General features: G+C 39.9%; 3 protein-coding genes across 18 annotated transcripts in view; 2 read left to right on the plus strand and 1 right to left on the minus strand.

Annotated features, from left to right (window-relative positions):
- The window catches only part of LOC105222874 (tau-tubulin kinase homolog Asator), a 763131-nt gene that overhangs the window by 580515 nt on the left and 168928 nt on the right, over nucleotides 1-13688 (minus strand). For 14 of the 15 annotated variants that reach the window (XR_007423119.1, XM_049459556.1, XM_049459549.1 and 11 more), the window contains 4 exons: nucleotides 8919-9308; nucleotides 8444-8647; nucleotides 8320-8388; nucleotides 7793-8254 (listed from right to left, as the gene is read on the minus strand). Coding sequence is in view for 14 of the 15 variants with exons in the window: in XM_049459556.1 (XP_049315513.1) it covers nucleotides 7793-8254; nucleotides 8320-8388; nucleotides 8444-8647; nucleotides 8919-9308 (1125 nt within the window). In the remaining variant the exon portion in view is untranslated. The remainder of the gene's footprint in view (nucleotides 1-7792; nucleotides 8255-8319; nucleotides 8389-8443; nucleotides 8648-8918; nucleotides 9309-13688) is intronic. The other variant, XM_049459559.1, reaches the window with a different exon arrangement.
- LOC125779107 (uncharacterized) overlaps nucleotides 1-13688 on the plus strand; it is a 434818-nt gene that overhangs the window by 122644 nt on the left and 298486 nt on the right. The gene's annotated exons all lie outside the window — the stretch shown is intronic.
- Nucleotides 1-13688, plus strand: part of LOC125779147 (craniofacial development protein 2-like) — a 113351-nt gene that overhangs the window by 89341 nt on the left and 10322 nt on the right. The window lies entirely within an intron of this gene.

Genomic DNA, 13688 nt, shown 5'->3' on the forward strand with positions numbered 1-13688 from the left:
CGAATTGAGGGCATGCACCTGCAATGTCCGATCCCTTAATTGGGAAGGTGCCGCTGCCCAGCTGGTTGATGTCCTCGTGAAAATAAAGGCTGACATCTCCGCCGTTCAAGAAATGCGATGGACGGGACAAGGACAGAGACGAGTAGGTCCTTGTGGCATTTACTACAGTGGCAGCTGGCCGAGGTGTAATGCTCGAAAATTCTACAAAAAAATGCGGCGGCTTACAGAAGGTTTCAAGACCGGAGCATGCTCTTGTAGAACCCCCATAGGTGATCTAGTCACCATTGCCCAGAGCATACTTAATTTATGGAGGAAACACTTCTCCGGCCTGCTAAATGGCAGTGCAGGCGAACCCGATTCCCCAATCGATGACGATGGAGCAGACGTTTCATTACCCGACCATGAAGAAGTTCGAATAGCGTTTGCCCGCCTGAAGAACAACAAAGGGGCAGGGGCCGACGGATTGCCGGCCGAGCTATTTAAACACGGCGGCGAAGAACTGATAAGGAGCATGCATCAGCTTCTTTGCAAAATATGGTCGGGCGAAAGCATGCCCAACGATTGGAATTTAAGTGTGCTATGCCCAATCCATAAAACAGGAGACCCCACAATCTGCGCCAACTACCGTGGGAAAAGCCTCCTCAATATCGCATATAAGGTCCTATCGAGCGTGTTGTGTGAAATATTAAAGCCCACCGTCAACAAGCTGATTGGACCTTATCAGTGTGGCATTCTACCTGGCAAATCAACAACCGACCGGATATTCACCATGCGCCAAATCTTGGAAAAGAACGTGAAAGAAGCATCGACACACACCACCTGCTTTCGACAACACGAAAAGGAGCTGCCTTTATGCCGCGATGCCTGAATTTGGTATCCCTGCAAAACTAATACGGCTGTGTAAGCAAACGTTGAGCAACACCAAAAGCTCCGTCAGAATCGGGAAGGAACTCTCCGAGCCGTTCGATACCAAACGAGGTTTCAGACAAGGCGATTCCCTATCGTGCGACTTCTTCAACCTGCTTCTGGAGAAAATAGTTCGAGCGGCAGAACTAAATAGAGAGCTCCTGGCGTATGCCGATGATATTGATATCATTGGCCCCAACACCCGCGCCGTTAGTTCTGCTTTCTCCAGACTGGACAAAGAAGCAAAACAAATGGGTGTGGCAGTGAACGAGGGCAAGACGAAATATCTCCTGTCATCAAACAAACAGTCGCCGCACTCGCGTCTTGGCTCTCACGTGACTGTTGACAGTCATAACTTTGAAGTTGTAGATAATTTCGTCTATCTTGGAACCAGCGTAAACACCACCAACAATGTCAGCCTCGAAATCCAACGCAGGATAAATCTTGCCAACAGGTGCTACTTCGGACTAAGTAGGCAATTGAGAAGCAAAGTCCTCTCTCGACAAACAAAAACCATAATTCCCGTCTTGCTATGTGCAGAGGATTGGACGATGACAACAACGGATGAGTCGACGTTTCGAGTTTTCGAGAGAAAAGTTCTGCGAAACATTTATGGTCCTTTGCGCGTTGGCCACGGCGAATATCGCATTCGATGGAATGATGAGCTGTACGAGATATACGACGACATTGACATAGTTCAGCGAATTAAAACACAGCGGCTACACTGGCTAGGTCATGTTGTCCGGATGGACGAAAACACTCCAGCTCTGAAAGAACTCGACGCAGTACCCGCTTGGGGAAGTAGGGGAAGAGGAAGACCTCCGCCCCGTTGGAAGGACCAAGTGGAGAAGGACCTGGCTTCGCTTGGAGTAACCAAATGGCGCCACGTAGCGAAAAGAAAAAACGACTGGCGCGCGGTTGTTAACTCGGCTATAATCGCGTAAGCGGTGTCTACGCCAATTAAGAAGAAGAAAAAATGACTTTCTTGAGAATTTCTTTCTTAAATATCTATTGAGCAATTCAGACACTTCTGATAATAACGGGTAATTTTTTTTTCGTTATAATCTGGAATGAATGGAATATAGCTCAAATTCGCTTGAGCAAAATAAAAAAAATAACAACCACGAACTATCCGACGGCACTATTATTGTTATCAGTTAATTTCAGACAAACATTTCCACCTTCAAGGCTAATTCGAAATTATCGTGACTGTGGCCAAACCTTTCCGCTGGCTAAATCTTAATACTATTACACCCAACTCTTTATTTGTACGGTTTCTTTTTACACGGATTTGAAGTTACACGGTTGAAAATTTTTTTTTAATCAAATACAGTTTTAAAATCACTGTCTTGTAACTATGTTTGTTTTTACCACATTTTTCTGTTCTTAATTCTTGATTAACAGATTTCTTTTGTTTTTTGCTTAATCTACCAATTTTTCACCAGTATGAATTATGTATTTTAAGTTTTAATACTCAATAAAATGCCATACGAGCATACAATTTGTATGCATATCTGAAATTTTATAGTTTTCAACATTTTTTATACGGTATTTCGAAGTACATATAGTTCTTTATTTCAGCTTACACAGTTTTCAGATGACATGGAACGTATCCCCCCTTTTACTATAAGAAACGCCTCTTTTTTACACGGTTTTTTTTACATGGATTTCTGAGGAACGTATCTACCGTGTAAAAAAAAGAGTTGGGTGTATTAGATATTTTTGATGAAGAAGTTGTTGTCTATAAAGGTACTGATTAAAATGACGATATTTATGGCAAAATAGTTTAATCAAATTTAAGATAAATAAGTGGTAAGCAGAAAAAGTCGTTTGGGAAATAAAAAAAATGCGAATGTCAACAATATATATTTGAAGATACAACAGTTGTTTTGGTGTCAACCAGGTTGATCATACTCCTCGCCATGTCAACAAATCTGTAAATTATCGAACAGAATTTGTGTCTTACTAGTTTTTCCAGACATGTTACCACATTATCTATATGTTACAGTTGGTTATTTTCTTCGGTAATTAAACCCACCACGATTGTGCAATGGAAGTATTGTCGAAGACAGCCTTTTAAATTTAGAATCAAACATGGGTAAAAAAAAGGTAACAACCGACAATAAAGTTTACATAATAAGTCAAACAGAACGTATTACTGCAAAAATAGTTAAAAAAAGATGTAGAAAATGTATCAATTTTTAATTTAAATTAAACAATTAGAGATCAAAGTTTAAATATTATATGTAGTCAAATTAATGAAGTTCTTTAAAGTGAGAAAATTAATGGATTTTATAGTGTTAGGCCTCATCGTCCACAGAGCTTCATTAATTCCTCATATTCTTATTTTTATTTACTTTTCACTAAAAACTATTTATAACCTAAAACAACGTTGGCGGAATAAATATATTTTTTTTATCCAACTCAGACAAAAAATTACTTATTAGTACCCAGGTACATTGATCAAATTTGGGGAATATGTATGTGAAAATACCATCTCTCCTTTTGTACACTGCATACAGTATATATCGGACAACGTTCGGTGTGTTTAACGTGGGTACCTGCTGACGACAGACTTATTCCACGGCGCTCAAAAGCACAGCGGATTAAGTCAATGTATTGATCAGCGCTATGAGAATGCTAGGCAATTTCTGTACCAATTGTCTAACCCTAGTTCCCAGCTAACCGCCTTCCCCGCTTAAATAACTCACCCGCAAACGACCCTAACTGTTCGGTTTTCCGACTAGTGGAGATCACACCACTAACATCTAATCGTCCATCAGTCCAGCTAATCCCCATTCCACCCTGATCCCTAATGTCCAAATACATCGGGCATTCTGCTATTAAATGCACCCAATTTTCTACCCCGCTCCACAAATACAACCCGACCTATCCGTCCGATGCAAAAATGGATTCAGAGGCCCATGCCCCGTAAGCAGAAAACCCAGACTCAGACAAAAGTCTGGGTTATCCTCGACGAATCCAGCGTCCCGAATGTACTCGTTGGTCACTCGGCCGTTAGGACTATTCTCCCAATTTTCTTGCCACCTGCACCTAACCCTATCATTTAGAAGCCTCTTGCTCCCTAGATATCCCTCCCTCTCCACATCATCGTGCTTGAAGTACCTGCACCTCCGACCTAGGAAAGAACGCACCTAACAGAACACCCGCACACTCAGATAACAGAGTGTCACAAACGCGAAGAGAGGTGACATCCTCCCTTCTACGACCCCGAAAGTTCCTATAGACCTGACCCCAGAGGTCGTTCATATTCTCTCTGACAAAACTCCTCCAATTTTCTTCTTTAATTTTCACTAACATCTCCTTATACTCCCTATCCGCACAACTAAATTCATACCTAAACTGGGACAGCCTATCAGAATTGGAGCGTCGGACGCGTTGTAACTTTCGCTGCAATATCCTGACAGTCCTCTACAAGGTTAACTCACGCGTCCACCATTTAATTTTGCTAACTTTAGAACACTCATACCTACCAAAAACCCTATCATTAACCCCCCAAACTACCTCATAGAGACGAGCAATTTGCTCGTCCACCCCCAACTCCTCAAAAATACTAAGCGGTATTCCCAACACCAACAACCTAACCTAGAGTCCATATTGGTTCCAGTCAGTACCAGTGGTACGCCATCGCCACAATGGACTCTCATAAGGGAGGGGACCGAGGGGTAACCATAATTTGGATCACATTATGATCACTCAATCCCCACCCTCCCTTAACCTCCCATCTAACGCTGAAAGCCCTACTTGCTACCTCATTCATAAGTGTCACGTTAATGTCGCTCACGCCCCCAGGCCCGCATACCATTCGCTCGGCTCATTCAAAATGTGGAGGCTATTAGCGACCACCCATTTGCTTAATGCCTCGCCTCGACTGTGGCTTTGGTATCCAGACGAATGCCGGGATACCTTACTAAATTGGGGTAATACTCGCAAGTAGTAGTAGCTTATCTATGTAGCCCAGATAGGGCTCTAGAGACTCGCTATATTTACAATATAAACTAGCTAAAAACATCCTACCGAACTCCCCTTCCATAGCTACACATACACCCAGTTGCGAAGAATCCACAACTACGCAATCCTAGCTTGGATTATTCACAACTATTGTGGCGTTAGCTCTAAGGTCCGTGAAGAACTTAAAACCCCAGCGATCAACAATGCCACTATAGATAGGGCAGACAGCTGACATCATAAGATGCCCAGCTGGTTTACCCATAAGCTCACAGTTGCGGCAATGTGGTGCATTGACGTAACTGGCAGCTTTATGGCCTTCTTGGCCGTACCTCCGGCAGACATCTGCTTTAGCCCTAAACTCAGCCACCTTATGATCGAATCCCATGCAGCGGAAGCAGCCAGCGACGGGGCTATCCAGTCGCACCCTAAAGAAGAAGCACCTACCTGTCTCCAAGAGGGCGGACTTCAACTTAACCGTACCCTCAAGCCATCAGCCTTCAGGGCCGACTGACTGAGCATCCTTACGTCAGATCTCTGGGAGTCTGAAGTCCTGGAGGTTCAACCCGTGTAGCTCCCCTCCATGAATTCCTCATGGGGATCTCTGTATGGACGCCCTGAACCACAACCCGAGGACCTAACTTTCAGTTGACAGTCACATTCAATCCCACCTCCGCGAATATCTTGTTATTTGCCACCCTTTATCTCTTTAAACCAGAGGGAGTGCGGATAACCGCCCCACCTCCCTTGATTGGTCGAACTTCCTGGACCATCCCTCCTAGCGAGGGACCCACCTCCTAGACCACCTTATTAATCACTTCCTTAGAAGATCACACGCTGCCACACTGGCACTCCCACACAACTTCTGCTCCCTCCCTCATTTCCGCACCTTACGGCGCGGTGGGGACCTTAGCGGACATCTCGTCGCCACCCCACTTGGAATCATCCACCACCGTAGAAGCGGCGGTGGTCTTCCAGCGAGGGTTTTAGTCCTCCTTCTCCGTCTACGAGGCATCTCACTTCCCGACTCCTTATTAGTCAGACTGATACGCCGGCGTACCACTGACGCAGAAGGCTTACGGATAGACAGGATTCTAAAACAACTGCTCTCCAGGTGCGTGCGTCTGAACGCACTGAAAAATGCGACTCACGCGATTGGTCCCTGATGGTAGCACCAATGTCGTCAATAACAGCGACCACCCAAGTGGTCGATTATTGCATGCTCGCCGTGACACAGCCCACAACTTCAACCAATGGTCGGACTAAGGCCACTCTATTGGCCGCCGGCTGGACAATGTCCCCGTAACGGTCCTGCGTCGACCGATGTGGAGCTGCAATGAATCGCACCGTGGACTTAACAGTTCACTGTTACGATCGTTGGACCGCACAGGAATCGCAATCTCCAATGCTGAACAGATACTGACACCCTTTGGGCAATCCGGTCCAGATCCTCCTAACACTGAGTCAACTGAACGCCAGATGCTCAGCGCAGTACTACTATCAGGCAGTCCAGTCAGCAAGAATACCAAGAACACGTTTCTGCAACCGCCAACATCAACGTGGATGAACACGTTGCCCGTATATTAGTAATAATAAAATTACTTACCGATTATATTGCGCCAAGTTTGTACATTAATATGCACAATAATGCACAAAAATGTGTACCCGCACAAAAACACTCGCGGTCACTAACCTTAATACCCACCGATCGCACAAACAATTCACCGACAGCTACGCACACGCGCCACGCAATAATATTTTATTCTCTGAGGCATTCATTACTTATTTGTAACTTCTTTCTAAATTCAATATAACAATCAGCACATCGTCATATAAATAACTATGCGAACTACAATACCAACGATAATATATAGGGAATGAGCAATTTCAGGTGACAGCCGTAGCAGCATCGCACATAATAAAGCATTTCGTGTGTTACTAAAGCATTGTAGAAAATACTGTCGAATTTTGGCTCTCCGAGGACAATGACGCCTTAAAGAAGCGAAAACTCTGTGCAAAGTGGGTGCCTCGTAAGTTCATTACCTAACAAAAACAACGAATTGCTGATTATGAGGAGTTTTGAGTGCTCTTTAACATGGTTCCATCATTTCAGTGGACATGATGAACCGATTCTCAAGAGTGTAAAGACGATGATTACTAAGCTAGTTATAATCCATTGTACTGCGTATTTGGTTGCAGTTCTATTCTACTATCCCAAATATTTAGCAATTGTATTATTTTTTAGGAAGGATCAGTTTGAAATTGTAGGCATATACTTCATCATTTCCTTTTAAATATTCCTCGATAGAGAGCGGCCTCCGACGGGCTATTTATTGGCACGCTCCCGGCCGGTACTGCCGCAAACGCTACGTCCCGCAATTTTTAAATTTCTAATATCGTCGAAAACATTAATTTAAATTGTATTCTGTAAAGTGTCATATATATCTATATTAAATCAACAATGTATTTAAGGTATTTAAATCATTAAAATCATTATTTGTCGAAAAAGAAAATGCTAAAAAATTTTATTGTTGGATATCTATAAGAGGTCGACATATATCATCGCGTAGTTTCTGTAGACCTTTTCAATGGGTACTTATATATACACACATGCAATACTTAGTACATTGTTTTAATAAATCTTATCCGGTTCGGCCAACGTTTGCAATGTAAGCGAAAAAATTTAATTATTTACTACATCACATTAGAAACTTCAAAAAAAACAGTATTTCTCCACTATTTAATGAATGTTATTATACATATAAACCTTCTTCTCCATCATTCTATCTATTAAAAAAAAAACCACATCAAAATCCGGTCCGTAGTTTTAAAGATTTAAGCATACAAAGAGACATAGGGACAGGAAAAGCGGCTTTCTTTTCTTTAGTACTATTTATCGATGATGAACTAAACGTACCTGTATAGGAGATGAATAGTTTTTGCGTACAGTTTGCGCGGAAGGTGAATTTGATCTAGCTTGAACGAGTGAATGTCCGTGAATAAATTGCTGCTTTGGATGGTGTTTGTGATTATTCAATGGAGGTGTGGAGCCTGTAACCGAACCAGCACAATCTGAGCGATTGGAGCCCGTTACTGTAGATGGTTTTATTACACCAGTGGAATTAGACACATTTGGTGGTGCTGACGGCAAAAATAAAGTTATTTGGGGTGCATTCAAGTGTGGTTGAGATGGTAACTTTGGTTGTGTTTTCTGATCATGAGTTTGGTCAACTGTTTTAACGCAATGGACATTTGCAGAACCTGTTAAATTTGCTGATTGCCCAGGATTTGCCTTCTGAACCGTGTTCTGATTGCAGGAGCTCATATTCAACAAAAGACCGTCGATCTGTGGTAAAGGTGCGTTGCAATTTTTGTCAACCTAATATAAAACCCAAAATATTAGTCTTAAGAAAACAATTAAATAATAATTTGAATCTTAAATACCTTTTCCTTTCCATTTATCGGATCTGTTGAAGCAAGTAATGCTGTGTCCATATCGTTACGGTGTCGTGGCTAAAAATTATTGAAAATATTGCATATACACTTCAACACAAAACAAAATTCTTACATATTCAGTTCCGCTAATATTTGACGCAGCAACTGTCATCTGCGTAGTATTTCCATGTGCATATTCGTTTTTACCCAGTATTTGAACAGCATTTGTTGTTTGACTAGTAGTTGCATTAACAGTATCTATCTTTTCCCAATCATAAGGATCAGAATCTTTTACTCCTCGACGTTTCATACAGCGCTCGAATAACCCGATCAACATCTGTTAAACGAAAATTAATTATTTAAAATTACCAACTTCACTAAAAGAGAGAAAACGAAATACATAAAATAAAATTGATGGCCAACGATTCAAAGATAATAGTATTTTTTTTCAATAGATTATCAAAATTCAGTCGTATATTTTGTAGTAATTTCTCTTATAATCATATTGCATCTTTTTAAAATATATTTAATAGAGTAAATTGATACAAATTCGGAATACATCACTTAAATATAAAAATTAAGAAAGTTTGATTATTGTAAATACCTACCGCATAATCGGGGCGATCGGCGTAAGCGAGCGATTGTATATGTTCTAAAAATTGTTTTAAATCGGAAGGCAAGTGTTTTAGTAAAATGCGGTGATCATACTTCTCTTTCGTAAAGCCTACTTGCTCCTTATCTTTAATCTTACGCCACGGTAATTGGCCGTTCACGAACTCAACTAACATGTAAAATAAGGACCACAAATCATCATGACGTCCCATTTCACGATTTCGATGCGCATTTATAGATGCATATCGTACAGTGCCCCGGAATCCAGCCGCGGCACGGGGACAACGGACCTCTCCTGTTCCTGTGGTATACTGACGAGCAAGCCCAAAATCCAACATATATACCCGACGGCAATTGTAGGGTAAACGTCCAATAGAAAAGTTGCTCTGAAAATACCATTACTAATTTATATGCAGAAATTAAACTAATAACACGAATAAAATAAAGAAATTCAATCACATTCAAACTTCATATATCCTGGAAAATTTAATATTTACAGAAAGGAAAAGCCGTTTTTTAATACCAAATCAAATGGTAAAATAATACTTTAATTTACAACTTCACACATTTTCTTAAAATATTACATTATATTAAAATACACACATTTTCTTAAAACATCACATTATATTAAAATATATCTTTACCAGTGCTTACTTTAAACATTGTATGTTAAACCAAAACCAAACAGCCTTGACAACGAAAAATTCGCACAATGTTTAAAAACTTCGGAAAATAACGCCAAGACTCTAGTTTTATTTTTTTTAGAAACTTAAAATAGAAGTAATAATAATAATACATCAAGGGAACACTCGAATTCAAAGATTAAAAAAAAAATACTTGAGAGGATGTGTCAAAATCTGAATTCTTGCAAAAAATTATAGTAGTAGTATTTCATATTTTGATTTTGTACTGTAAAGGTGATTGTGCAGCATAGTAGATTGCCACTGGAATAAGAAAATTTATGGGAAATAAATATTGGTACGGAAAAATAAAACGGAACGGCAGACGCATTCATAATGATGCTCATTGTAAAAACAAATGTATTATGAAATCGCCGAAGGCAATAAGTCTGACAAATTGATCATATATCGACTATATATAAATGTCTATATGTATACCCTAAATGTAGCTAAATAACAACGTGATTCTTTCTAACAAGCTATTCCTATCTGCCTCTTAGTGTTACAAATTTAAAGTTTGAACAAAGATGTAGAAGAAGGATGTTTTGTCTGGTGAAAATTTTTAATTTTGACGAACATGCTGCTGAAAAAAGCATTTCCGACCGATTAGGGCATCCTTTAAGGCGACGCCTAAGATTAGTTTATTTTAGACAGCTTTATTTACAATTTTTCCATATTTTGACCAATATATCACAAAATGTCACAGAGGTAAACGAGAAACAACAGCATTCTCAATCTCAAACAAGGCGAATTTAAATTTCGAATTAGAAAAATACAAGTCGAATTCTTACAAAACATTGTAAAGAGGCTCTAATTTCAAATTGTAAACATTGTTCAGTTGAAATAAAACAAAACACATAAAAAATATTCAGGGATGGGCAAATTTTTAATCAATAATATAAAAATGAACCGCAAAATCCAATACAAACGTTTGTATATAAAAATGAATGATTGTTTGTTAGTAACGCTAAGGCTCGAGAACGGCTGAACCAATCGTGATAAAATTTTTAGAGATTATTCGTTGTATATTTAGGAAGGTTTTAAAATAAAATGGAGAAGAAATGGAGAATTCCAAAAAGTGACTTTTTCCATACAATTTTTTTTTTTCAATTTTTTTTTGGAGTGAAACTTCTTAGGCGACTCCTTAAAAGGTTGCGTTAAACGTTTAACGCTTCAGTGGAAGGGGAATAGCGTTGAACGATTAACGCAACTCGGAAGGAGAAGAGCAACAGAGAAAGATAGAGTGCGAGAGAGAGAATGAGAGTAAAGTAACGCCAAACGCATTCGCTGCTATGGCAATACACGTAGCGTGTAACAGCACCCTAGAATAGTATTAATATTGACGTACTATTTGTAGTATTAGTGCACAGTGAATAGTGATTCAAACAAACAATAAAATTAGTGATAGTGATAATACGCATAACACAGCGGATTCCAGATTATGTGATGAAACGTTTCTCTTGAATATTTCAATTATCTATAATAGATCCACCTTGTGGATTAAATCCTCTTGAAACTAATATCAAGTGGATTGGCAAAAATTTTAATGGTTTGATTTAAATTGATTTTACAGAGGAAAAAGACAGTGCAACCCGTGTTTCAAGAGGAGGGAAAACAGCACAATATTATCGTGAATACCGAGCACGAAAAAAAGCAGAGCGGAAACGGAAGGTACATTCAGTGATTCAACGTCTGCTATTCCATCAATTTCTGTAGGATCATCTATAACTACTCATGAATCAACGATCGTCAATTCACCCATAACTACTGGGCCTTCAACGCGTGTTGATAGATTAACGACGTCTGCGATCAATGTTGATCCATTAATGATTGCTGGACCTTCTACCACGAAGGAAATCGCCAGCAGAATATCAGCGAGAGTACAGAGCACGGAAAAAAGCTCAGCGAGAATTAGCAAGAGCCGCACCATCACTGCAAAGAAACGAGAGTACAACCGAGGATACAGAGCAAAGCACCAATAATACCGGTGCCGAAAACGTGAGAAATAGTCCACAAATTCCTTATGCTCACTTTCAACAGCATAAAAAAGCACATGAGTTTGTAATGGCAAAATTTACGAATAACAGTTTTGGATTTGCTTGCTCGATATGTGATCGCCTGTGGTTCAAGCATGATTTAACCGCACTTCCTGAGAATACTGATCCGGAAGCACTTGACAGAGTTCTACCGGATATTCCAAGCGAAAATATTAAACCATGTTCACCGTGTCTGCAATCACTGCGGCAAAAAATACCAACTTACGCAGTTTATAAAAGCTTCAAATACCCACCATTGCCTTAGGGTTTGCCTCCGTTGGATATTATAGCGGAACGATTAATTTCCCCCACAATTCCTTTCATGGAAATAAAACGTTTCAGACACGTGCATCAGTAATTTGGAGTATATGGACAGGTTGTAAATGTGCCGGTTGACGTCGATAGGATGGTAAAAAAAAACTACCACGCAATATTGGAGATGATCACAGTATCAACGTGCTCATAAAAAAACGGAAGATTCACAAATCGAACTATGTTTAAGGGTTGGTCAATAAAAGGACAGTTCGAGCATGGTTAAACGTTCTCAAAGGTACACCACTTTATCAAGACATAGAAATTGATCAGCAGTTCTTTAATGGGCCGATATGTGATGGGAAAATGCCAAACAACGAAATCAGTGAACAAATCACAATCGAAGATAGCCTCACTGCCCAGCAACAAACGCTATTATGGGATGAAGATAAATAGTTGCGACTTGTGCCAGGAGAAAATCAAATTCCAAAAAGTCCGCTCTTCAATGAATATGCGAGGAATTGCCATTTCCTAGTATATATCTTGGACAAATGAGAACATTTCGATACGGAATTTCAGTTACACCTTTCCAAATGGCGACGATTGAAATAAGACGAGTGGATCGACAAGGGGTTACTCCTCGCCTTTTGCTTCATATGGCTGCAAAAAATATGAGACTTCGTGCTGCTTCATCTCTGACTGTTGCCTTCAAGTTTATCGGGAATGACACAAGAGTGGCGAGACAACAAATAGAATCGGAAAAGTATATCCACAATTGCCTCGACACAAATCTGCCATTTCTAAGATCAATACCGAATTCTGCATATTATTGTTCACAGCATAAAAAAGATCTATTCGGCTTGATTTGGCAACTTGGAAGGCCTACGTTGTTTCTCACGATGAGTGCAAATGAAATTGGGTGGATCCCGTTGTTACAACTGCTACAAATGAAAGATAGAGGAGTCATCTCTGAAGATGAAGCTGCTCAATAGAATTGGCTGCACAAAAGTACATTAATCAACGAGGACGCTGTAACCTGTGTCATCTATTTCGACAAATTAGTGCACATGTTACTGAGTCTCCTACAAAGCAAAAAAGCATCCCCATTTGCATCATCAGCAAACACCAAATTGCAGACACATAAACACACATTTACGTGTTTTACAAATGTAAGAGGAAACCAGCCACAATAAGTCGATTTGAAGCACTTGCCTTCTCGATCCACAAAACTACTTGTCCCTATGAAGAAAGAAGACCCAAATTTCGTCAGCTACGTCAGTCCGTACCAGAAAATAAGTACGAAATAGCCGATTACAACGACATTGATGATTTCTATCAAAGCAACAATATCACTTCTGATGAACAGTACTATAAAATACTTTCTGCGGGAATTAACCGGCCACGGATTTCCATGAAAAGAATACCAGCAAAGAAATGGCATAATCCTGGGATGGACACATTTTTAACCCGCAAAGTTAGCAAAGTGCGAACGAGGGCTAGATGAGGAGAATATCAGTTTACGGAAGGAAGGGTATAAAAAGTTGCGAAAAAAAACAAAGACATTCCTCCGAAACTTGATGTTCATCGCAGAATGTTTGCGGCAATACTAACATTGTAGACAAATTAAAGAGCGGAAATTTACATCATATCGGAATTGTACAGCTGTGTGAACAAAAAGAGGTAAAAATATTTTGCAGGTTTTAGAGTTTTGCTTTAATATTTGTTTTTATTTACCTTTGGATGGTGGAAAATTCTAATCACTGTTAGGAAAAAAATTATATAAGTTATACTTGTATCT

This window comes from Bactrocera dorsalis, chromosome 6 (genome assembly GCF_023373825.1).
Source record: "Bactrocera dorsalis isolate Fly_Bdor chromosome 6, ASM2337382v1, whole genome shotgun sequence".
NCBI classification, from domain to species: domain Eukaryota; kingdom Metazoa; phylum Arthropoda; class Insecta; order Diptera; family Tephritidae; genus Bactrocera; species Bactrocera dorsalis.